Source organism: Monodon monoceros, unplaced genomic scaffold (assembly GCF_005190385.1).
Source record: "Monodon monoceros isolate NGI ecotype Baffin Bay Population unplaced genomic scaffold, NGI_Narwhal_1 Super_Scaffold_18, whole genome shotgun sequence".
In the NCBI taxonomy this organism is placed as follows: Eukaryota; Metazoa; Chordata; class Mammalia; order Artiodactyla; family Monodontidae; genus Monodon; species Monodon monoceros.
Window position 1 is genome coordinate 154,473,300 of NW_021703774.1, and position 23,865 is coordinate 154,497,164.

The following is a 23,865-nucleotide window of genomic DNA, read 5'->3' on the forward strand; positions in this document are numbered from 1 at the left end:
CCATTTGCATGGAATATCTTTTTCCGTCCCCTCACTTTCAGTCTGTATGTGTCTCTAGGTCTGAAGTGGGTCTCTTGTAGACAGCATATATATGGGTCTTGTTTTTGTATCCATTCAGCCAGTCTGTGTCTTTTGGTGGGAGCATTTAATCCGTTTACATTTAAGGTAATTATCGATATGTATGTTCCTATTCCCACTTTCTTAATTGTTTTGTGTTTGTTATTGTAGGTCTTTTCCTTCTCTTGTGTTTCTTGCCTAGAGAAGTTCCTTTAGCAGTTGTTGTAGAGCTGGTTTGGTGGTGCTGAACTGTCTCAGCTTTTTCTTGTCTGTAAAGGCTTTAATTTCTCCATCAAATCTGAATGAGATCCTTGCTGGGTAGAGTAATCTTGGTTGCAGGTTTTTCTCCTTCATCACTTTAAATATGTCCTGCCAGTGCCTTCTGGCTTGCAGAGTTTCTGCTGAAAGATCAGCTGTTAACCTTATGGAGATTCCCTTGTGTGTTATCTGTTGTTTTTCCCTTGCCGCTTTTAATATGATTTCTTTGTATTTAATTTTTGACAGCTTGATTAATATGTGTCTTTGTGTGTTTCTCCTTGGATTTATCCTGTATGGGACTCTCTGTGCTTCCTGGACTTGATTAACTATTTCCTTTCCCATATTAGGGAAGTTTTCAACTATAATCGCTTCAGGTATTTTCTCAGTCCCTTTCTTTTTCTCTTCTTCTTCTGGAACCCCTATAATTCGAATGTTAGTGCATTTAATGTTGTCCCAGAGGTCTCTGAGGCTGTCCTCAGTTCTTTTCATTCTTTTTTCTTTATTCTGCTCTGCTGTAGTTATTTCCACTATTTTATCTTCCAAGTCACTTATCCATTCTTCTGCCTCAGTTATTCTGCTATTGATCCCATCTAGAGTATTTTTAATTTCATTTATTGTGTTGTTCATCATTGCTTGTTTAATCTTTAGTTCTTCTAGGTCCTTGTTAAATGTTTCTTGCATTTTCTCTATTCTATTTCCAAGATTTTGGATCATCTTTATTATCATTATTCTGAATTCTTTTTCAGGTAGACTGCCTATTTCCTCTTCATTTGTTAGGTCTGGTGGGTTTTTATCTTGCTCCTTCATCTGCTGTGTGTTTCTCTGTCTTCTCATTTTGCTTATCTTACTGTGTTTGGGGTCTCCTTTTTGCAGGCTGCAGGTTCGTAGCTCCCGTTGTTTTTGGTGTCTGTCCCCAGTGACTAAAGTTGGTTCAGTGGGTTGTGTAGTCTTCCTGGTGGAGGGGACTAGTGCCTGTGTTCTGGTGGATGAGGCTGGATCTTGTCTTTCTGGTGGGCAGGTCCACGTCTGGTGGTGTGTTTTGGGGTGTCTGTGGACTTATTATGATTTTAGGCAGCCTCTGTGCTAATGGGTGGGGCTGTGTTCCTGTCTTGCTAGTTGTTTGGCATAGGATGTCCAGCACTGCAGCTTGCTGGTCGTTGAGTGAAGCTGGGTGCTGGTGTTGAGATGGAGATCTCTGGGAGATTTTCGCCGTTTGATATTATGATGTGGAGCTGGGAGGTCTCTTGTGGACCAGTGTCCTGAAGTTGGCTCTCCCACCTCAGAGGCACAGCACTGACTCCTGGCTGCAGCACCAAGAGCCTTTCATCCACACAGCTCAGAATAAAAGGGAGAAGGAAGGAAGGGAGGAAGGGAGGGAGGGAGGAAGGAAGGAAGGAAAAAATTAAATTATTAAAATAAAAAATAATTATTAAGAAAAAAAAATTTTTTAAAGAAAAAAAAAATGACGGATAGAACCCTAGGATAAATGGTGAAAGCAAAGCTATATAGACAAAGTCTCACACAGAAGCATACACATACACACTCACAAAAAGAGGAAAAGAGGAAAAAATAATCTTGCTCTCAAAGTCCACCTCCTCAATTTGGGATGATTCATTGTCTATTCACGTATTCCACAGATGCAGGGTACATCAAGTTGATTGTGGAGCTTTAACCTGCTGCTCCTGAGGCTGCTGGGAGAGATTTCCCTTTCTCTTCTTTGTTCCCACAGCTCCCGGGGCTCAGCTTTGGATTTGGCCCCGCCTCTGCGTGTAGGTCGCCGGAGGGCGTCTGTTCTTCGCTCAGACAGGACGGGGTTAAAGGAGCAGCTGCTTCGGGGACTCTGGCTCACTCAGGCCGGGGGGAGGTAGGGGTACGGATGCAGGGCGAGCCTGCAGCGGCAGAGGCCAGCATGACGTTGCACCAGCCTGAGGCGCACCGTGCGTTCTCCCGGGGAAGTTGTCCCTGGATCCTGGGACCCTGGCAGTGGCGGGTTGCACAGGCTCCCCGGAAGGGGTGTGTGGATAGTGACCTGTGCTCGCACACAGGCTTCTTGGTGGCGGCAGCAGCAGCCTTAGCATCTCATGCCCGTCTCTGGGGTCCGCGCTTTTAGCCGCGACTCGCGCCCGTCTCTGGAGCTCCTTTAAGCAGCGCTCTTAATCCCCTCTCCTTGTGCACCAGGAAACAAAGAGGGAAGAAAAAGTCTCTTGCCTCTTCGGCAGGTCCAGACTTTTCCCCGGACTCCCTCCCGGCTCACCGTGGTGCACTAACCCCCTGCAGGTTGTGTTCACGCCGCCAATCCCAGTCCTCTACCTGCGCTCCGAACAAAGCCCGAGCCTCAGCTGCCAGCCCCGCCCGCCCCGGCGGGTGAGCAGACAAGCCTCTCGGGGCTGGTGAGTGCCGGTCGGCCCTGATCCTCTGTGCGGGAATCTCTCTGCTTTGTCCCCCGCACCCCTGTTGCTGCGCTCTCCTCTGCGGCTTCGAAGCTTCCCGCCTCCGCCACCCGCAGTCTCCGCCCGCGAAGGGGCTTCTAGTGTGTGGAAACCTTTCCTCCTTCACAGCTCCCTCCCACTGGTGCAGGTCCCGTCCCTATTCTTTTGTCTCTGTTTATTCTTTTTTCTTCTGCCCTACCCAGGTACGTGGGGGGTTTCTTGCCTTTTGGGAGGTCTGAGGTCTTCTGCCAGAGTTCAGTAGGTGTTCTGTAGGAGTTGTTCCACATGTAGATGTATTTCTGGTGTATCTGTGGGGAGGAAGGTGATCTCCGCGTCTTACTCTTCCGCCATCTTCCCGATTCCCCCCCCCCCCTCTTCCCCGTTCCCCCCCCCCCCCCGCCATCTTCCCGATTCCCCCCTGCTTTTCTAAATAAAGGTAAAATTCAAGGTTAAAATATATATATACATATTAAAAGGGACAGAGGGAATTATTTCACGTGATAAAATCTTAGTCCACAACTGTGTCAACAGTCATGAATCTTTATGCACCAAATAACCTAACAAGAAAACTTAAAGCAAAATCTGTCAGAAAAACAAGAAGAAATTGACAGCCATAGGAGACTTTAACGTATCTCTCTTAATGGAGTAAAACAAATACAGTTAAGTCTTCTACATATAAACAAGTTCCGTTCTCAGAGCGCATTCGTAAGTCCCATTGTTCGTAAGTCCAGCAAAGTTAGCCTAGGTACCCGACTAACACAATTGGCTATAGAGTACTGTACTGTAGTAGGTTTATAATACTTTTCACACAAATAATACATAAAAAACAAACACAAAAAATAAGACATTTTTAATCTTACAGTATAGTGCCTTGAAAAGTACAGTGGTACAGTCCAACAGCTGGCATACAGGGGCTGGCATCCAGTGAACAGGCAAGAGTTACTGACCGGAGGAGGGAGAGGAGGTGGGCGATGGTACTGCACTGCTGTACTCTCTACAGTACTCTACAGTAAAGTACACAAAAGCACAACCACTTGTAGAGGATGCACGCACGTGACAATGTACACCAGACACGTGAACTAACATGTGACTGGACACGCAAATGCACATTCACATCTTTGAAAGTTCACAACTTGAAGGTGCATATGTAGGGGACTTACTGTAAAAAAATAGAACTAAACTGTAATTTGTTGTAGGTGATTTTACCATCTTTTGATTTGATATTATGTATCAGGCTCAGTGCTAGGTACTTTATATGTGATTGCATTTACAATAATCCTCTTGGCAACACTGCTGGATAGATGATGTTACTGCCGTTCTACAGAGGAATAAACTGAGGCTCTTTCAGGTCACTCAATTATCAAGAATGAGTATTTGAACCCAAGTCTTTGACCTCGTAGCCATTTTGTTAAATAGCCTCTTCGGGAGACAGAGCTTCATTTCATGGAAAACATTTCTTCCAAAAAGGATAAAGACACCTCTGCCCCTCACAGAGTCCCTGACACCTGCAGGGCAGGTTCTGGTGAACAATAGGCAGTCACAGAGCCTTCATTTACAGGGCGATGATAATGAGAAAACAAGTGGCGCAAGGTTACTCAGCAAGGAAGAGTGAAACACAGGGCAGTAGCTTCAGTGCTGCATCTGTACACTGCCCAGCCTCCCAGAACACCAGTCGCTGTAGCTTCTTCAGTGACTGAAGCCCAGGTTTATTCTTTCACTTAGGAAAATAACACAAGAAGAATCTTTCTGTCTTCCCAATACCAGCTGGCACCAGGAAAGGACAACCTCTATTTTTGCTCTAGACGCCAATGCTTGCTTTGAGCTTTGGTCTGTCTTCTCAGTTTTTGCTCTTTGGAGGGCACAATGCTTTAATTATTATTGTCTGCTATTATAATCATGGTTTAATTGTTGGTTTGCTGCACCGTGGCTCAGAGGGGGGCATTTTGTGAAGCAAGTATTATTCTCTTATTGTCATTTCCAAAGTCACTGAGGATAATTTAAGCTGCGTTCTCACTTGGGGACAGGAGTGATTTCTGACCCCTCCCCCTGCTACAGCAGCTGTTCGTTCACATGCCATTTTCCCCTGATGTAAAGATCCGCTGTTAACACTCTTCCCGGTGCAATATCCATGTGTTCACGCAGTGGTGACAGTTGCTTCGAAGCACCCAAAGCCTTTTCATATTCTGGGGCCCAGTCAGAAGGCAAGTGAAATCAACATATAAAGATGCTGTGATTTTTTTCCTTTCTAGTTTTTGCATTTTTCTAATGTGTGACAGATACAGATGAACCACTTCTAAGTGTGGAAGTGGGCAGTACCCGAGAAATGCCCAATGTGTTAAAGTTTCCTTCAGACTGAGAGCTGAAAACCATAATCCCAGACTCGAGCTTGTCTATGGACAGCACTTAAGGGGTGCAGCCCCCTACAATGACAATTTGATGCTCTCCTAGCTTTTTAGATGAAAGTTCTGGCAGTAAATCTCTTCCTGTGGTTGAAGCTGAGTGTCATAAACCTTACCCGCAAAGCCTGGGGGGACTCTTAGTGGCGGGCTGGTGGGCAGAGGTAAGGGAGTGAGGGCCAGGTGAGGGCTCCCTCACCTGGGGAGCTGCTGTTGGGACATTGTGGTGGAAGGTGGGACTCTGTGGAAACACCATGATGAAAAGGTGTACAGAGATCCCAGAACAGGGATGGCCCCACGGTCGGGGTGCCCTGCAGTTAAAGGGAGTGGCAGCCAATCTGACATGAAGACCCAGCTCCAGAGAGAGCAAGCAGAGGTTCGGGGCAGCCCCCAGGGGAATGGGAAAGAGGACCAGAGACCAGCGGGGCTCATTAGCTGAGCTGGCATACTTGTCAGTAGTGAAAGCCCAGGCTGTACCCCAGGCAGATTTAGGACACTGAGACCAACTCAAGGCCCCTCCTTTTTGGAAACGGGGCTCCCCCCTCTCTGCCCCCAGCCCTGACCCAGTACCGTGGAAAGGACCGAAGAGGCCATGCCTGCCTTGCCTTCTTCCACAGTTGGACATCATTGCCCTGCTGAGTCTCTCTTCTCTCTCTTATTTATTTATTTATTTATTTATGGCTGCGTTGGGTCTTTGTTGCTGCACGAGGGCTTTCTCTCTAGTTGCGGCGAGCGGGGGGCTATGCTTCGTTGCAGCGCATGGGCTTCTCATTGCGGTAGCTTCTCTTGTTGTGGAGCATGGGCTCTAGGCACGTGGGCTTCAGTAGTTGTGGCATGCAGGCTCAGTGGTTGTGGCGCACGGGCTAAGCCGATCCGCGGCATGTGGGATCTTCCAGGACCAGGGCTCGAACCCATCTCCCCTGCATTGGCAGGCAGAATCTTAACCACTGCACCACCAGGGAAGCCCCTCTCCTCTCTTGACTCCTTGGGCTGCACCTTTTTCTGGTTTACCTTCTACCTCCTCCACTCCTCATTCTTAGTCTCCTTCCCCTGCTCATCCTTAATGCCATGGATCTCCAGGACACCCTTCTCTGTGTGCTGCCCACACTGATACTCATTGGGTGGGCTTGTCCAAACCCATGGCTTTAGGTCTCACCCACCTGCACCCATGCTCTCGTCCTCCTGAAGAACCTGTACTGTCCTGGGGGTGCCCGTCTCTCCATCCCATCCGTGTCTTTGCGCAACCTCTTTTCTCTGTCCGGCATTCCCCTTCCTTCTCACACTCCTCGCCACCCCCTTCATCTGGAAAATCCTGTTCATCTCTTAAGATTCAGCTTAGTTGTTCCCTCCTCCGGGGACCTTGCCTCACCCCTTGGCCTGAGGTGGGACCTTCTCTGTGCGTATCTGTACCATAGTACTTATCACACCACAGCTAGGGGCAGAAACAAGCCATGTTCTTGTCTATATCACCAGTTCCTGGTGTGATATCTGCACCCACTGCCTACTATTCATTGATTGGATGTGTGAATATTGGTCAGAAGACTTGTAGAGCTGTATTTGGAGAGTGTGAGACCATGGCTGCAGCATCCCCCTGTCTTCTGGCTTTAAACTAGGCAGCCATCTCTGGCCCAGGGTCTGTGCGGCTAGGTCCTATCTCTATGGTGGCGATAGGATGCCAAAGACATAGATTCAAGGCGCGGGATGTGGGCAGTAAAGAGAGATGTCAGAACCTCCAGTGAAATAGGAAGTATCTTCCTTAGCACATAGGATTTAAGTTGCCCGTCACCAAGTGGCACACACAGCACGGACTGAACTATGGGCGTCCCCGAAAGCTGATGAGCCATTCACTTACTCATCAACTCAGCCAAACCGGGAGCTTAGTGTGGGTCAGGCCTGGTGCTGGGTACCAAAGATACAAACACAAAGGAGACACAAACACAACAGTTAAGGAACTCAGTGAGACAGGTTATTCAGTGGATGACTCTGATACACAGAGCACACAGAGGAGCATCTCACGAGATTGGGGCCATGGGGAGGGCATGGAAAAGCCCATGGAAAAGCTTACCAACTGGAGGTGGGGATCTACTGGGACATGGTATTCAGGTGGCGTATGAGTTTACTAGGGCTGCTGTAACAACCGAATGACTTAACAAAAATTTATTTCTTCACACTTCTAGAGCCTAGAAGTCCAAAATCGAGGAGCGGGTAGGGTCACACTGCCTCTGAAGACTCTAGGGAAGAATCAGTTTCATTTCCCAGCTTCTGGGAGTTGCCAGCACTCCTTGGCCTTCCTTGGCTTGTGGATGCATCACTCCAGTCTCTGCCTCCATCTTCACATGGTCCCCTTCCCTGCGTCTCCACGGTGCCTCTGTATCCAAATCTCCCTTTCCTTTCTCTTAGAAAGACGTCAGTCATTGGACTCAGGACCCACCCTACTCCAGTATGACCTCATCTTAACTTGATGACATCTACAAAGACCCTATTTCCAAGTAAGGTTACATTCATAGGGACCGAGTGTTAGGACTTGAACATATCTCTTGGGGGGAGACCATTCAAGCCACTACAGGTGGTGTGAGGGCACGTGTAGGGGTTGGAAACATCCAGGCAGAGGGAAGTCACTGAAGCCAGAGAAAAAGAAGAAAATGGGTAAAGAGTGAGAGGAAGAGGAGGAGGCAGTTGGGGCTATTCATGGAGGGCTTGGAGCATCCCCTAGGAAGCCTGACTTTATTCTGTAGGGAAAAGGGAATGACTGGTCAGATACGTGGTTCAGAAAGGTCAGCTGGCCCTGGTGGGAAAGGTGGATTGAAAAGGTGAGGGGGAGTTTGGGTGCACACTCTGTGTGCCTCTGTAATGCTGTTCTCTCTCTTTTTTTTTTTTTTTAAGAAGATGTTGGGGGTAGGAGTTTATTAATTATTTATTTTTGCTGTGTTGCGTCTTTGTTTCTGTGCAAGGGCTTTCTCTAGTTGTGGCGAGCAGGGGCCACTCTTCATCGTGGTGTGCGGGCCTCTCACTATGGCGGCCTCTCTTGTTGCGGAGCACAGGCTCCAGACGCGCAGGCTCAGTAGTTGTGGCGCACGGGCCTAGCCGCTCCACGGCATGTGGGATCTTCCCAGACCAGGGCTCGAACCCATGTCCCCTGCATTAGCAGGCAGATTCTCAACCACGGCGCCACCAGGGAAGCCCCTGCTCTCTCTCTTGCAGTCACCTTCCTCTCTCACTTTCCTTGTGCTTCGCTTTTATTTCTCCAAAACTGCTTCAAAGACATCTCCTCCTTGAAGTTTTCCTTGCCTCTCTCAATTAGAAGAAGATGACGATGTAAAAGAAAGGCCTCTGGTCCCAGACAGACGTGGTTTGAATACACCCTCTGACCCTGACAAGCTGTTTGACGCCCCCCCCCTCACCCTCAGCAAGTCTCCCCAATTAACCTCCGGGACTTCAGTTTCCAAATCAGCAAGATGGCAAAAATAGGCTCCAACTTACAGGCTTGTTATGAGGATATTAGACAGTATACATGAAGCACTTGGCACGTAGATTTCCAACAAATGATTAGTTCTCTTCTTCGTCCAGTTATTTCGATAGCACTTTATTTATCCCACGCGTTCAGCACCTCCTGCACGTATTATTGTGTTGTGTGTGTCTCTTTCAATAAACAGCAGCAGCCTCCAGGGCAAAGACACAGCCTTCCATGTTTCGGCAGCTCTCAGCGCAGAGTGTGATGCACATCAGGCCCCCTCCCTCTTCCGTGGCTATTGTTGTGTCTGTGGCCCAGAGAAACAAGAGCGCAAACGGGTGAGGCGTCAAGATGAAGGATCACCTTCTCACAGCACGGTGGGCGCAGGATCCTCAAATGATTTTCAGTATTTCAAAAGCCAGAAGGAGGCCGGATGGTCACCTGCAGGGGAGCTGCGCAGGCAAACCAAATGTCTGCTTGGGCCCAGAATTATCCCTATCAATGAGAACCTCTAATTAGCATTTTATAGACTTTGATTTCTATGGGATGAAAAACGTCTTCAATAAGACTCTTAATGCATGTGGTCAGATTGGCAAAGCTTCACTGGCTAGCATCAAGGATTTATCATGAAAAAGGTCACTAGCACCTGTAGTAGCCCCCTAGCTAATTTCCCTGCATCCGACGTTGCCCTTGCCAGGCTGTTCTTATTTGGGCAGCAGGAGTGATCTTCAAATGAAAATGGGAACTTGTAAGGCCTCAGCTTAAAATCCTTCAGTGACGTCCCTTAGCCCATAGAATAAAATCCAAAATTTTCCCCGACCCACCGGGCCCCACGAGACCTGGCCTCTGCCTACCTCTCTTGGCCCAGGGACAGCCTCAGTGCCTTTCTGTTGCTCTGATGCTCCGAGCTGCTTCCCTTTCGGGGCCTTTGCTCATGCTGCCCTTTATCCACAGAAAACGTCCTCCCACCTCTTGTCCTGCCCTGGTGACTGGCTCCCTCTAAGCCTCTCCTCTTCCTTAGATGTCACCTCCATGGAGAGGCCTTCCTGGCCAGTCTGTCTAACCCGGTGACTCCATCTCAGCGCTCTACCGTTTCCTTCATCGCATTTGCCCACAGCTGGTAGTCTTCTGATGGGGTTGTGTGTGCAGGAGTATTGCCCGTCTCCAGAAACAGCTGGAAAATGACACCCTGTCTGTCATCTTCGCCATTATCTCCCAGCACCTAGCACACAGAAGGCATTTACATAAACGAAGGCAGTAAGAGGTCCAGAACTTCAGCTTCTCTCCTTTCCATTGCCAAGCTGCATGGTTTCTGCATACACAGGACCTCAGGCTCCCTCCTCTGGCCTCTGGCCTCGTCCTCCCACCTCTGTTGACCTCATCAATGCCAAGCCTTTGACTTTGTCTGACTAACAGATCAGTTAAGCTGAATGCAGTGAATTGGCACTTTTAATTAAGGGTCTTAAATCTCAGCCCTTTAACCTTGTGTATGATTGACATGTAAACTATTGATTACTGACGGGGCCTCTCTGGAGCAGGCCTGGCTCTCGGCCACAGCCTCTTCCTTCTGGAGGTGCAGGCAGCGTTGTCACAGGAGAGAGAGGAAGCGCCAAAGTCTGACCTGGACTGGAATTATATAATGTAATTCTGTGTCGCTCTCTGACCAGCCCTTGACCTTGAGCAAGTTACTTAACCTCTCTGAGCCTCAGTATTCTCATTTTTAAAGAGGGGAATGGTGCTACCTACAAAATAAAGATGCTTGTGGGGACTAAATGGGATAAGGTGAAATTGCCTTGTACACAGGGGTTGTATAAATAAGTTTTCTTTCATTTCTACCTAGTGTACATATTCTCTTTTCACACTTCCCATCGGTCTGGTCCTTCTGGGATTTCATTTGTTCATTCTTCAATTCACTCACTCATCCATTCCATTATTCAACCTCAGGGACCTCAGTCGGTCTCTAACCAGAAGAGGATAAAACCCCAAGTCTGCTAGCTAATACTGATGTCCCTCTCTCAATCCAGCTCTGTCCCCATGACGTACTCATGCCACCCGAACTCCAGTGTGGGTGTCACCTGTCTTCCCAGGCGCCTTAACCTCTCCCCTGCCTCTGGGTCTTGTCTTGTGTTAGTACATCCAAAGAAAGCACCCTCTGGGCTTCCCTGGTGGCGCAGTGGTTGAGAGTCCGCCTGCCGATGCAGGGGACGCGGGTTCGTGCCCCAGTCCAGGAGGATCCCGCATGCTGCGGAGCGGCTGGACCTGTGAGCCATGGCCGCTGAGCCTGCGCGTCCGGAGCCTGTGCTCCGCAACGGGAGAGGCCACAACAGTGAGAGGCCTGCGTGCCGCAAAAAAAAAAAAGAAAAGAAAAGAAAAAGAGAAAACACGCTCCCTTTCACGCCGCCCAAACTTCTAGCCTCGTCTCCTCCTGCCTTCCCTGACAAGCCTGGCGCACGAGAACCTCTCTTCCCTGAGAGCACGTCCGGCAGCACCACACAGCTACCGCTTGGTCTGCGCCTACAGGCGGCTGCCGATTTCCCAGTGCCTCACGGACCATGGAGGAAGCAGAGAAGCCAGGGGCAGCTTAGCACAGCAGGGAGGATGCTTGTTTGCTCCGCTTTTCCTGCGGAGCTCCTTCTCCCCTTCCAACCAAGTGTAGGGCCCCAGTCTGTTCCCTCCTAAACGCCTTGAAGAGAAGCCTGTTTTCACTCGTCAGAAGTCCTTGGAGGAGAGGCCTGCCAGGGGGATGAGAATACAACCATTGAGGAAACCCACACAGCTCTGGTACTGAGGAAGCTCCACCTGTATCTATAAAAGGGTCTACCTAGGAAATCCAAGAGCTTAACTTGAAGCCTGTTAGAACTTAACTAGTGACTGAAAATAAGAAATACATGCACACACACATATACATATATATATCCAACAATAAATATGTAACTAATAATTAAATCCCGCTCACAGTGGAGCTGAAAGCCAAAAATTGAATTTAAGAGGAAAACCATAAAACTTTACCAAAGTACCTAAACTAACCCCTAAATAAGTTACCACATCTACAGTGTTCCTGGCTGGGGAAAATAAGTAACGTAAAGATATCAATTTGCCCGAATCAATCAGTAAGTGTGTGCAGGGCTTCCCTGGTGGTGCAGTGGTTAAGAATCCGCCTGCCAATGTAGGGGACACGGGTTCAAACCCTGGTCCGGGAAGATCCCACATGCCGCGGAGCAACTAAACCTATGTGCCACAACTACTGAGCCTGCGCTCTAGAGCCTGAAAACTACAACTACTGAAGCCCGCACGCCTAGAGCCCGTGCTCTGCTATAAAAGAAGCCACTGCAATGAAAAGCCCGCGCACCACAACAAAGAGTAGCCCCCGCTCTCCGCAACTAGAGAAAGCCCACACAAAGCAACAAAGACCCATCGCAGCCATAAATAAATAAATTTAAAATAAATAAATAAGTGCAATTTCAATCATAGTATCCACGGGATTTGGAGGAATTTGAAAGGATAAATTTGGGAAATTAGCTAAGAAATTTTGGGGGAAAATACGAAGGGGAGCTTGCCCTGTAAGAATATCAAAATATGAGACTGAAAACTGAAATCAGCCGAGTAGCTGAGCTTCTGGTACCACAAGTATTTAGAATCCCGTCACGGCAAAGGAGGAAGCCCTGGAACAGAAGAGAGTCTAGACTCAGACCCATGGCCGAGGTTTCAGACCCGTTGAGAGAGAGAGCCTGGATTATCCAGGCACAGGCATCTTCAATCAGGTACTCGTGAGCACTATGAGAAGGGTCAGGCATGGCCCAGGCCGTGGGGCTACCAGAGTGAAGAGGACCTGCCCCCATGCTCGTGAAAGTCATGCTCTAGCTGGGGAGAGGAGTAGTAAACAAATAAATAAAGTATAGACTGTAATAAATGCTAAGGAGGAAAGAAGCAGAGCATCTTGATAGAACATGGAAGAGGCTACTTTAGGTAGGTGGCGGGATAATTGAGGGTCCATTTGGAAAAAATAATGAACCAATAAACCTCAACAAATGAAACTACACAACTGCTGAGAAAATATTAAAGTTTTGCTTTTTTTTTTTTTTTTTTTTTTTTTTTTTGGGTACATGGGCCTCTCACTTTTGTGGCCTCTCCCATTGCGGAGCACAGGCTCCGGACACGCAGGCTCAGTGGCCATGGCTCACGGGCCCAGCCACTCTGCGGCATGTGGGATCTTCCCGGACCGGGGCACAAACCCGTGTCCCCTGCATCGGCAGGCGGACTCGCAACCACTGCTCCACCAGGGAAGCCCTAAAGCTTTGCTTTTTAATCATATAGGGAAGAAGAGGGTTTGCCCAAGCGTACCATGACATCCAATATCCTTAAAGGAAACTATTAACATTTGATTACATAGAATGAGTAACTTCTATACCAAAAAAGACACCATAAACAAAATTTCAAGGAAAAAGAGATACCAGCTGCTGGGAGAAAATGTCAGCAACAAATATGTAAAAGAGAAATAAAAATATATAAAGATAATAAATAAAAATTATAATGTGTGAACAGAATTTAAAAAGACAAATAACTCAAGCTGGGTAAAGGATGTGAAGATATACAAATGACCAATAAATATATGCAGAGATACGCAACCTTACTGAATTATCTAAATTTAAAACACTAGTGAGATTCCATTTCGGTTTAGCAGACGGGCAAGTATTTTAATATAGAATATATTTACATTGTAATATCTGATGTTGGTAAGGTGAAGTTTAAAGAGAACAGTCATATGAATACTGTTCAGGGGGAATGTAAATTGACACAATCACTTAAGAGAATAACTGAGCAGGATTTATCAACAACTTTAAATATATTGTATACCCGTCCCCCCGACCAAAGTATTCCTACAAGCCAACTGAAATATTAACATAAATGTGAAACACTGCATAAAGATGGGAATGTTCCCTGCAGTCATATGTGAAATAGTGAAATATAGCAATGTACATTTCTACAGGAAAAACATGAAGTAGATGTATATCTCCATTATAGAGTATTAAGTGAAGAAAGTTGCATAAAACTATGTAAAATATAGTCCCATGGCGGAGGTGGGGGGAATTTATGTGTGCACATTGAAAAAAATCTGGAAGTATTTGCACCAAACCTAATATCAAGTGGAAAGTTCTAGAGAACAGATTGGTTTGTGTGAGAGAGACTTCTTAAAAATTCAGGACATCTGTATATTGTTAGCCTTTTTCTGCCTTGAGCATATCTTATTTTTATAATTTTAAAAGACATTTTTAAAAGGATATAGTGATAAATGGATTGGATCCTGGAACAGAAAAAGGGCATCAGTGGAAACACTGGTGAAATCCAAATCAACGGGAGTTGAGTTCATAGTAATGTACCATGTTGGTTTCTTAGTTGTGACAAATGTACCAGGGAAATGGAAGGCATTGACAGTGGCAGAAGTGGTAAGGGGTCTATAAGAATTCTCTGTATTACCTTCGCAACGTTTCTGTAAGCCTAACATTAATCTGAAATAAAAAATTGATTAGGAGAGAGAGACAGAGAGACAGGCTGGTATCCAAGTTCTGCTCTGGGAAGTGGAGGTGTAGGCTCACCCTTACCCCCACTGCAGCTGGACCAGCTTCCCGAAGATCCTGCCATAACCCCTGACCTTTATTTCCCACACACACACCTTTTTTAAGACTTAAATTTTTAGAGCAGGCTTACGTTCACAGCAAAGCTGAAAGTACAGAGATTTCCCATTCACCCCCTTGCCCCACACCTGCACAGCTTCCCCCATTATCAGCATCTCCCATCAGAGTGGTACATTTGTTAGACCTGATGAATCTGCATTCATTGACACATCATTATCACCAAGAATCCATTGTTTATATTAGGGTTTGCTCTTCGTGCCCATATTCTATAGGTTTGAACAAATGTGGAATGACATGTATCCATTATTACAGTATCATAAGGGTATTTCCACTCCCCTAAAAATCCTCTGTGCTCTACCACTTTATCCCCTCTCCCTGACCTAGCCTCTGGCAATCACTGACCTTTTTACTATTTCCATAGTTTTGCCTTTTTCAGAATGTTACATACTTGGAATCATACAGGATGTAGCCTTTTCAGAATGGCTTCTATCACTTAGTAATATGGATTTAAGGTCCCTCTATGTCTTTTCAAGGCTTGATAGTTCATATCTTTTTAGCACTGAATAATATTCCATTGTCTGGATATACCACAGTTCATTTATCCATTCACCTACTGAAGGACATCCTGGTTGCTTCCAAGTTTTGGCAATTATGAATAAAGCTGCTCTAAACATCTGTGTGCAAGGTTTTGCGTGGAAATCAGTTTTCAGCTCCTTTGGGTAAATACCGACGAGCACAGTTTCTGGATCGTATGGTAAGAGAGTGTTTAGTTTTGTAAGAAACTGCCTAGCTGTGTTCGCAAGTGGCTGGTCCATTTTGCGTTCCCACCAGCAGTGATGAGAGTCCCTGTTGCTCCACATCGTCATCCGCATTTGGTGCTGTTCTGAATTCTAGCCATTCTAATGAGTGTACACTGGTATCTTATTGCTTTTTTCATTTGCATTTCCTCGATGACATACGATGTGGGACATCTTTTCACATGCTTATGTGTCATTTGTATATCTTCTTTAGTGAGGTATCTGGTAAACTTTAGCCCATTTTTGTTTTATTTTGTTTTTCGCGGTACGCCGGCCTCTCACTGCTGTGGCCTCTCCCGTTGCGGAGCACAGGCTCCGGACGTGCAGGCTCAGCGGTCATGGCTCACAGGCCTAGCCGCTCCGCGGCATGTGGGATCTTCCCGGACCGGGGCACGAACCCGCGTCCCCTGCATCGGCAGGCGGACTCTCGACCACTGCACCACCAGGGAAGCCCTAGCCCATTTTTTAATCATGTTATTTGTTTTCTTACTGTTGAGTTTTAAGAATTCTTTGTATAGAATTGGCTCTCCGTATCTGCATGTTCAGGATCCACAGATTCAACCTACCTCAGATGGAAAATATTTGAAAACAATCCACAAAGTTCCAAAAAGCAAACTTGAATTGGCCATGCACAGGCAACTATTTACATAGCATTTACATTATATTTACGACTATTTACATAGCATTAACATTGTATTAAGTATTATAAGTAATCTAAAAATTATTTAAAGTATACAGGAGGGTGTTCTTTGCAGATACCAGGCCATTCTGTATGAGGAATTTGAGCACCCTCAGATTTTGCTATCTTGTTATCTTTTGCAGAGCAGCAATGTTTCATTTTAATGAAGTCCAGCTTATCACCTGTCTTCTTCGTGGATTGTACCTTTGGCATTGTATCTAATAAGTTATCACTATACCCAAGGGCATCTGAGTTTTCCCTTATGTGATCTTCTAGGAGTTTTATAGTTTTACGTTTACATTTAGGTCTGCGATCTGTTTCGAGTTAATTTTTGTGAAGGGTATAAAGTCTGTGTCTAGATTCATTTCTGCATGTGGATGTCCAGTAGTTTCAGCACCATTTGTTGAAAAGACTACCTTTGCTCCTTTGTTAAAGATCAATTGACTATATTAATATGAGTCCATTTCTGGACTTTTGATTTATTTGTCTGTTATTTCACTGATATCACACTATCTTGATTACTGTAGCTCTATAGTAAGTCTTGACATTAGGTAGTGTCAGTTCTCCAAATGTGTTCTTCTTCAATGTTGTGCTGGCTCTTCTAGGTCTTTTGCCCTCTCCACATAAACTTCAGAGTCAGTTTGTCAACATCCACAAAATAACTTGCTGGGCTTTTGACTGAGTCTTTGTTTTTTTACCTCTATCCTTTATCCCCAGATCCTGCCTTCTCAGCATCCCCTTCCAATTAGAGTGATATGGATAGGGGCTCAGGAGTGAGGCCTGGGGACTGCCGTGTAGAGTGGAGGAGATGGGTGGGGTTTTACAGTGGCAACAGGAAGCTCCACAATAATAAACAGGATGCACAAAATCTACCCTCCCTCACCCTTGTTCCCATTTTCTAGTGACCTCCAATGGGTGGAGCAGGCTGGATGGAAATTGAGAGGATAATTCTCTCTAATCCTCTTCCTTCCTGCAAGTCTTTCTTAGGTGTATGACTTTGCCTGACCGGAAGCGCCTGGAAAGAAGGGGCTGAGCCCCGAGTGACCACCTGCTTCTTCTCTCCGTTCAGACTCCACTTCCTGGTCTTTGACACGGAGGAGCTCCACGACGTGTTGCGCATCTGGGATGGGCCTGTGGAGAGTGGGGTTCTGCTGAAGGAGCTCAGTGGCCCGGCCCTGCCCAAGGACCTGCACAGCACCTTCAGCTTGGTCGTTCTGCAGTTCAGCACCGACTTCTTCACCAGCAAGCAGGGTTTTGCCATTCAGTTCTCAGGTCTGTGCCCACCTTCCGCCAGCCTCCATCCATCAATCCTGCCGTAACCCCCCTTCCTCCTCCCGCAAGTCCCTTCTTTCCTCTATCTCTCCACTCGGGTAAAGATATTTATTGAGCATTTGCTCTGTGCCTGGTCCATGGGTAGTGCTTGTTCTGATATCTGTGCCGAGCTTACTCTGAGTGGAGGGGAGACAGGTAGGTGAATAAACACTGACATACAAATCAACAAGTATCTGGAGGGAGAAATGTGAGCTATAATGGTCACCTTGGAGCATCAAGGAAGATGTTCCAGGAAAGGTGATGCCCAAGCTCCAACCGGAAGGGTGAGTAGAAGTTACAGAAGAAAATACAGTATTTCAAGGAGGGCATAGTCAACTGTGACGTGGATTTAGAGTTGCCATGGAGTTGGATTTGGAGGATTCGTGGGTCCTTATTAGATGAGAAAGAGAGAAAAGGGCATCCTGGGTGCAAAGAGCGTGTGAATGTGTGAGAGGCAGGATAACGGGCTCTGGAAGTGGAGGGTTGTCCACTGTGGCTGAAACGTGGAGAGTGGGGAGGGAGGCAGGGGAGGGACAGCTGACACTGGCTTGGAGCACAGTCACAGAAGAGCTGAGCTGACATGTCACACACTCTTGCTCTTAGTCTGGTGCACGTCTCCATAAGGACCGGAAGCCAAATACGAGTCATCTAAATTCAATTAATTATGTGCTGCGATAGCCAGCTATGGAGGAGCGTGACAGGGAGCTAGCAAAAATGGGCAATGCTCAAACATCCAAGTCCCAGTACTGGCTCGTTTCTATGATTGGTCCTGCCTCTCCCTGCGATGCATCATCTCATCTCCTCTGAAATGCCTCTTCCATCACTCATCTCCCTGCACGAGTGACTCTGCGTCGGTCTATGCTTATGTTTATTATACAGCAGCTGTCTTCATTACCATCTCCTTACTCCACTGTGTGTATGTGAGAGGGGGGTTGCCATGGTGATGCCAGAGCGAGGCTGTGTGGCACCTGGGCCATGGCTTTGCCTCCACACTCTCACCTGGTAGGTGCGTCAGCTAAGGGTGGTTGGGTATAGCTCTAGCACCAGTAAGGCTGCAATGGCATTACAGAGCCTACTTCTAGCTCTTTCCTGCCTCTGTCTTCCCCATGGAGACGAGCATTTAGCAGCGTGTGTGGTAAATGAGGGTCTCCAGGATCATGTTCCTGTGTACTCATGAACTTGCCCACTTAACGCTCATGCCGGCTGCCGGCCTCTCGAGGAATAGCTCCTTGTGGAGTTCATTGGGAGTCTTCTGACTGGAAATCCCCGCACCCTTTCACCCATGGAGAGGGTCCCCGGGAACCAGTGAGTAACATTGAACTCACCTAAGGTTAGGGTCCCACTGCGGGGCGACAAGAGAGTCATTTTAGATAAGCATTTCCCAACATCTGTTCCCAGGAGTTCCGTGGACAATTAATTGGTATTTAAAGGAAAAGGAAGTCTGTGTGGTCACGTCATGTCAGGAAGGTGCTTAGGTTGAGGCAGACCTAAAGAGGTTATCTGTCATTCGGAGCCTCCGGATTCGGAGGACATTGTTCTGCTAACGCAGATGCATTAGGAAGGGGTCTGGTAGGTCACAATTCTCAAACATATTTCATCATGGATGACTTTTTTCTAGGCCATCTCAAGAGACTAGCATTTCATGGAACAAACTTTGGAGACTGCTGGGATAAGCAATAGAAGGATCTCCCAGCAGTAAGGAGAGTAGAATGCTGAAGAGACAGCTCAGTCCACTCGCTGCGGGGAGGAGAATTGGGAATAATTAAGCCAGACACGTATTTTCTCTGTGCTCAAGCTGATGGGTATGGCTTTAAAAAAGGAAAAAAAAAAAAAAAGAGCCCATCATCGTACCGGCAAATTCCCCCGTGGACTTGCATTATCTGACCTCCAATGTGTCCTTGCAGTTGCCACGTGGGACAGAGTCCCTGGGCGCTCTGGTGAGGCAGGCCTTCGCCCAGCAGCTTCAGCTGCTTTCTCATGCATTGCCCAACTCGTAGAAACCCTATCGTCCTTCAGGGTTCATCTCAGATGCCACTTCTTCCTAAGCTCCCCATTCAGAACAAACTGCTGTTGCCGATGGCACCCCCAGCACTCAACTTCTATTTCTTCAGCACGTTGCCAATTCCAGGCACCTGGCCTTGCCTGGGAGCTGGCCACTTATTTGCCAGCTCACAGGAAGCTCTTAGAGGGTAGGGGCCACCTCATGCCCATCAGACTCCCGCACAGCGTGTGTATGCAGCAGGAGCTCACTCACCACTTACTGGACCTCTGGGCACAGGAAGCCTTGAACAAATGAAAGGGTGTTTTCCTCTAACACAAGAGTTGCTTTGGGCAAGCCACCCTGAACATCACTTAGGCCTACAGACAGGGGAGTGGGCAAAACTACCTGGCCTGGTGTACTGGTGTACCCGAGGTTTGGAAAAGGTCACCTTCCCTGTTGCTGTCATCGCTCAGCAAATACCAGCACTACTCTAGGGAAGAGAGAACGGCTCACCCCATGTTAACATTATAGTGTGTGTTTGACAGGGGATTGTACAGAAATGCCAGGGATGGTTAGTGCAGGCTTGGCTTTATTGAGTAAACATGACTGTGTAACATCTAACATCCTGTGTGTACTACGTGGATCCAGCCTCTCCCTGGAGGCTTTGCCAAGCAGCTCACATTCAGTAGCATTAAGGGGAGAAAGTGAGAACGAAGAAAGGTGAGCGGGAGCAAAGAAGGAGAGGAAAGCGTAACCACTGCCATCTATAGAGCCGGCACCACCCTAAACTCTCTACAACGTTATCTCTTATAATTTTCACAAAAACCATAAAGTACAGGCATCATCATTAATCCATGTTGCAGATGTGGGCTCTGAGGCCCAGAAAGGTTTCTCATTCAAGGTCATCTAGTTAGTAAGTAGCAGAGCCTGGGTCAAAACGCCTGTGTCTGATTCCCAAACCTAGGCCCTTAATCATCGCATCCCATTGCCTCCCCTATAAATAATCTTTCTGAGTATGGTCACAACAGTGAGCTATTTTTCTTCCAGGGAATCATTTACATGTGTACGCTGTAAAGCTAGAGATGAAAGCTAAGTCTGTTTTTAATTGGGTAGTAAGAAGATTGGTTCTTGTTTGACTTTATAAATTCAGTAAGTATCTGATGGTGACAGCTTGTGCATTTATTTATTCACCCAGGAAATATTTACCGAACACCACTGTGTGCCAGGTACCACTCTAGGCCCTGGAGATACAGTTGAGATCAAAACAGCCAAGGTCTCTATTCCTGTAGAGATGCACAAGCGATCTACACTAAAGAGGCAAACACATGAACTAGCAAGATGATTACAGATGGTGTTATGAAGAGGACAAAACAGGATAATGTGACAAATTTGATGGAAGGGGGTTAAGGGATGAGCCCAGAAGGTGACCAAAGAGGCCTGTCTGAGAAGAGGATGTTGGAGCTGAAAACTAAATGACAGGATGGAGCTGGCATGGGAAGATGTATGGCAAGAGCATTCCAGGCAGAAGGGCCAGCAGGTGCAAAGGCCCCTGGGGGCAGGGATAGGGGGAAGATGGAGGAGGCTAAGCTGGCTGTATTGGAAGGAGATTTTACCAATGTGCCTGGAGCATAGTGATAGCAGATCAGTGAGGGTGTCAATGATTTAAAGCTGGATCAAAGCAAAGGGTAGGTTTAAAATGTGATCTCAAAAGAGGAGAGTGTAAGAGACCATAAACCAGGGGTGGGTAAGCTCTTTCCGTGAAAGTACAGGTGGTAAATCTTTTTCTGTGAAAGTCCAGGCTTTGTGGACCACATGATCTCTGTCATAACAATCTCCACTGTGCTGTCGGAGCATGAAAGCAGCTGTAGACAATATGTAAACAAGTGAGCATGCCTGTGTTCCAATAAAACTTTATTTGTAAGAACAGGCATAGAGCCAGATTTGGCTGTGGGCCTCAGTTTGTTGCGTACTGTCTTAGCCGTTACTGGGCGTGAGGTATTAGATACTCCAACTCCCGACTCGTCCATGCAAACCTAGATGGTACAATTAGTGCTGTTAGTGTATACAGTTGCCCTGCGCTTTTCCACCGAAGTCACCCTAACAGCAGAGGAGGGTGAATGTATATCCCCAGGAGATCTGAGGGATGTAGGAAGCATAAAATCTCCTTGAGGCTTCCTGGTTCGCTTAAGAACTAATGTGAATCTTACATTCTACTCCATAATAAATTCATTTGTCTTAGTGTAAAAGTTATTTTTCCCAGAATTTCTGAGAAAAACTGCCCGAACTTCTGAGAAAAGCAAGCCAATGAACATTATGGGTCCTGTGTCCTCCAGAACCTCCTGTCCCTGGGGCCTGCCGACCACAGTCTGTGAATGAGGGCACAGGCGGGGACCGCGGAGGCAGCCAGGGTTGATACAGCTGCCTCAGAATCTTTTCTCTGGAGTTCCTGTTGTACCATTTCCTTTGGTGTGTTTTCCCATGCTGCATTTTGTCCATTTGTTCCCTCAGTTGTGCTTTTATTCTTTATTCCTCCCTTCCATCATTCATTTGATGTTTGCTCTTAAAACACCTTCTCTGTATTATGCTGTCTGGTACTAGACTACAAACATCTCCCAAATTCCTGAGTTTTTAGAATTTTTAATACACCCCAACTATTTATACTTATTTTGAACTCTACTTTGCCACTTGCTACAAACACCAGAATTCTCTCGGGTTTCAGTCTGATGAGTTGTTGGTGGTTTGCCATACAAGGGAGAACGTGACCTTCACCCGACCTTAGTAGCTCCAAGCATCTTCTCAACCACTGCTCAGCATTCAGGCAGGACAACTCCCAAACTCCTTTGCAGACCTTTCTGGTTGAATATTGGAGTTTATGCTTAATTACCTTGTCACTCCCTCATACGGATCATGTTAGCTACATTTTGCAAAATTGCAAAGCTAATCTTTGTAATAAGGCTTGTATCGTTAAACCAAGTTGAACTCAGTCCTACAGTCATAGCGGTGCAGTCATGCTTAACTCATAGTATAGTATCCCAGGACAGGTGGATGATGGTAATGGTGAGGGTACCAGTAGAATAAGTGATGGTCACAAGTAGTGGTGGAGGTGGTGACAGTAATGGGTGTGAGAACGGAGATGGTGGTGCTGTTGCTCCCGCTGTTACACCGGCGGGAGGTAATGGGGATTCCAGCAGTGGCCCTGGTGATGGACGTGGTGATGTCAGTGAGGGTGGTGAGCCAGGAGCCTCACTGTCTGGCAGACACCTAGGCAACCCCACTTCCTCCTCTGTTTTCTTATCCCAGTGTCCACAGCAACATCCTGCAATGACCCTGGGGTCCCCCAGAATGGGAGCCGGAGTGGCGACAGTTGGGAAGCCGGTGACTCCACGGTGTTCCAGTGTGACCCCGGCTATGCGCTGCAGGGAAGTGCAGAGATCAGCTGTGTGAAGGTCGAGAACAGATTCTTCTGGCAGCCCAGCCCACCAACGTGCATCGGTACAAAGCAGCTGCAGTGTGAACCCTCCCCTCTGGTCCCACCACTTGTGTGCTCCAGACCTCCTACCCCCTTAAGTGGCAGCTGCGTCATGAGCCTGGCCAGGAGAGTCAGAAGAGCTGAAAGTTGCAGAAAACTCAAAGTCTACTCTGCTTCGCATGTCTGTGTATACACATACCCACTCGCATTCACACACCCACACTCTACACACTATGAATTCTTCACTCTCCAAAATGGTCCCAAAGATTTTTAAGCCAGGTGTGCCTGTCCCTCTTCTCCTGACCCAGACCATATAGATTGGAAGGAGGACTGTGGATCACCTCGGGTAGCAAGGGTCTTCAGGTTCTGAAATGACCCTTCTATTGCCTGGAGCGCTAGAAGGGCACCCACAGACCTGGAGGTAAAGGAAAGACCTTTGCTCTTCCTCTTGGCAAGGAAATTATTGGTTGCCTGGATTTTGGTTCTCCAGATCTGTCCTTAGTCCTTAAATCTCCCCATTTGCCAGATGAAGCAGTGGAGGCTCTGTGATGTGTCCAAGGTCACGTAGCTCGTAAGGGTTGGTGCCTGAGGAATCGATCCTGCTCCCCAGTTCCTTAAGGCTGGGAGGAGGAAGGAACTTGAAGGGAGAGGAGGACAGGAAAGAAAGAGAAATTGATGGAAACAAACGTTCCAGGGGCTCACGTCCACATGGCTCTTTTCCTCAGGCAAAATACTGAGTGCAGTTCTCTGCTGTATCAGCGATGGCTGTTAGAAGAGACCAGTAGTCGTGGAGTCCTTACTGTGTGCAACTGGACATTTACTTACACAACCTCACTTAACTTTCCCTGCAGCTCTCTGTAATGAGTACCGTTCCCTCATGTCACAGTAGAGGAGACTGAAGCTTAGGTGACTTTGAGTATCTTGCCTCAAATCACAGAGCCGGGATTTGGCAGAGTCAAGAGTCACACCCACATCAGTCCGAATGCAAAGCTTTTCATTTTCCTACTTCCCACACTGATTCCCACCCCGGAGATGGGCGCAGGGGACTTCCTGAGATGCACCCCAGCATTGCCCACCCCGGCGACGCCCTGCACCTCTTTGCACACAGACTCAGGGGAGGCGCTGTCCAGGCGTCTGAGGACTGGCCTTTGCTGGGCATGCTCTGAGGCCTGGTGTTGACACTAAGTCCTGTCCCTCGGTGGCAATGAGGAGTCACATGGGTATGTGTGGTTGGATCTCCGTGAATGTACTGCAGACAGGAAGGCGAGACCTGGGTTTCAGAGCAATCTCAGTTCTTAACTATGTGTTGTGATACGTTGAGAGAGTATAGGATATTGAAGAAGACAGATCCAGGTTCAGTTCCTGGCTCTGCCATTTACTAGTTCAGTAGCCTTGGGGAAATTG

General features: G+C 47.2%; 1 protein-coding gene across 2 annotated transcripts in view; it reads left to right on the forward strand.

The window, feature by feature from the left end:
• The window catches only part of CSMD2 (CUB and Sushi multiple domains 2), a 665,093-nt gene that overhangs the window by 489,154 nt on the left and 152,074 nt on the right, over positions 1-23,865 (forward strand). For both annotated transcript variants that reach the window (XM_029230811.1, XM_029230813.1), the window contains exons 26-27: positions 16,770-16,972; positions 22,293-22,484. In XM_029230811.1, the coding sequence (XP_029086644.1) occupies positions 16,770-16,972; positions 22,293-22,484 (395 nt within the window). The remainder of the gene's footprint in view (positions 1-16,769; positions 16,973-22,292; positions 22,485-23,865) is intronic.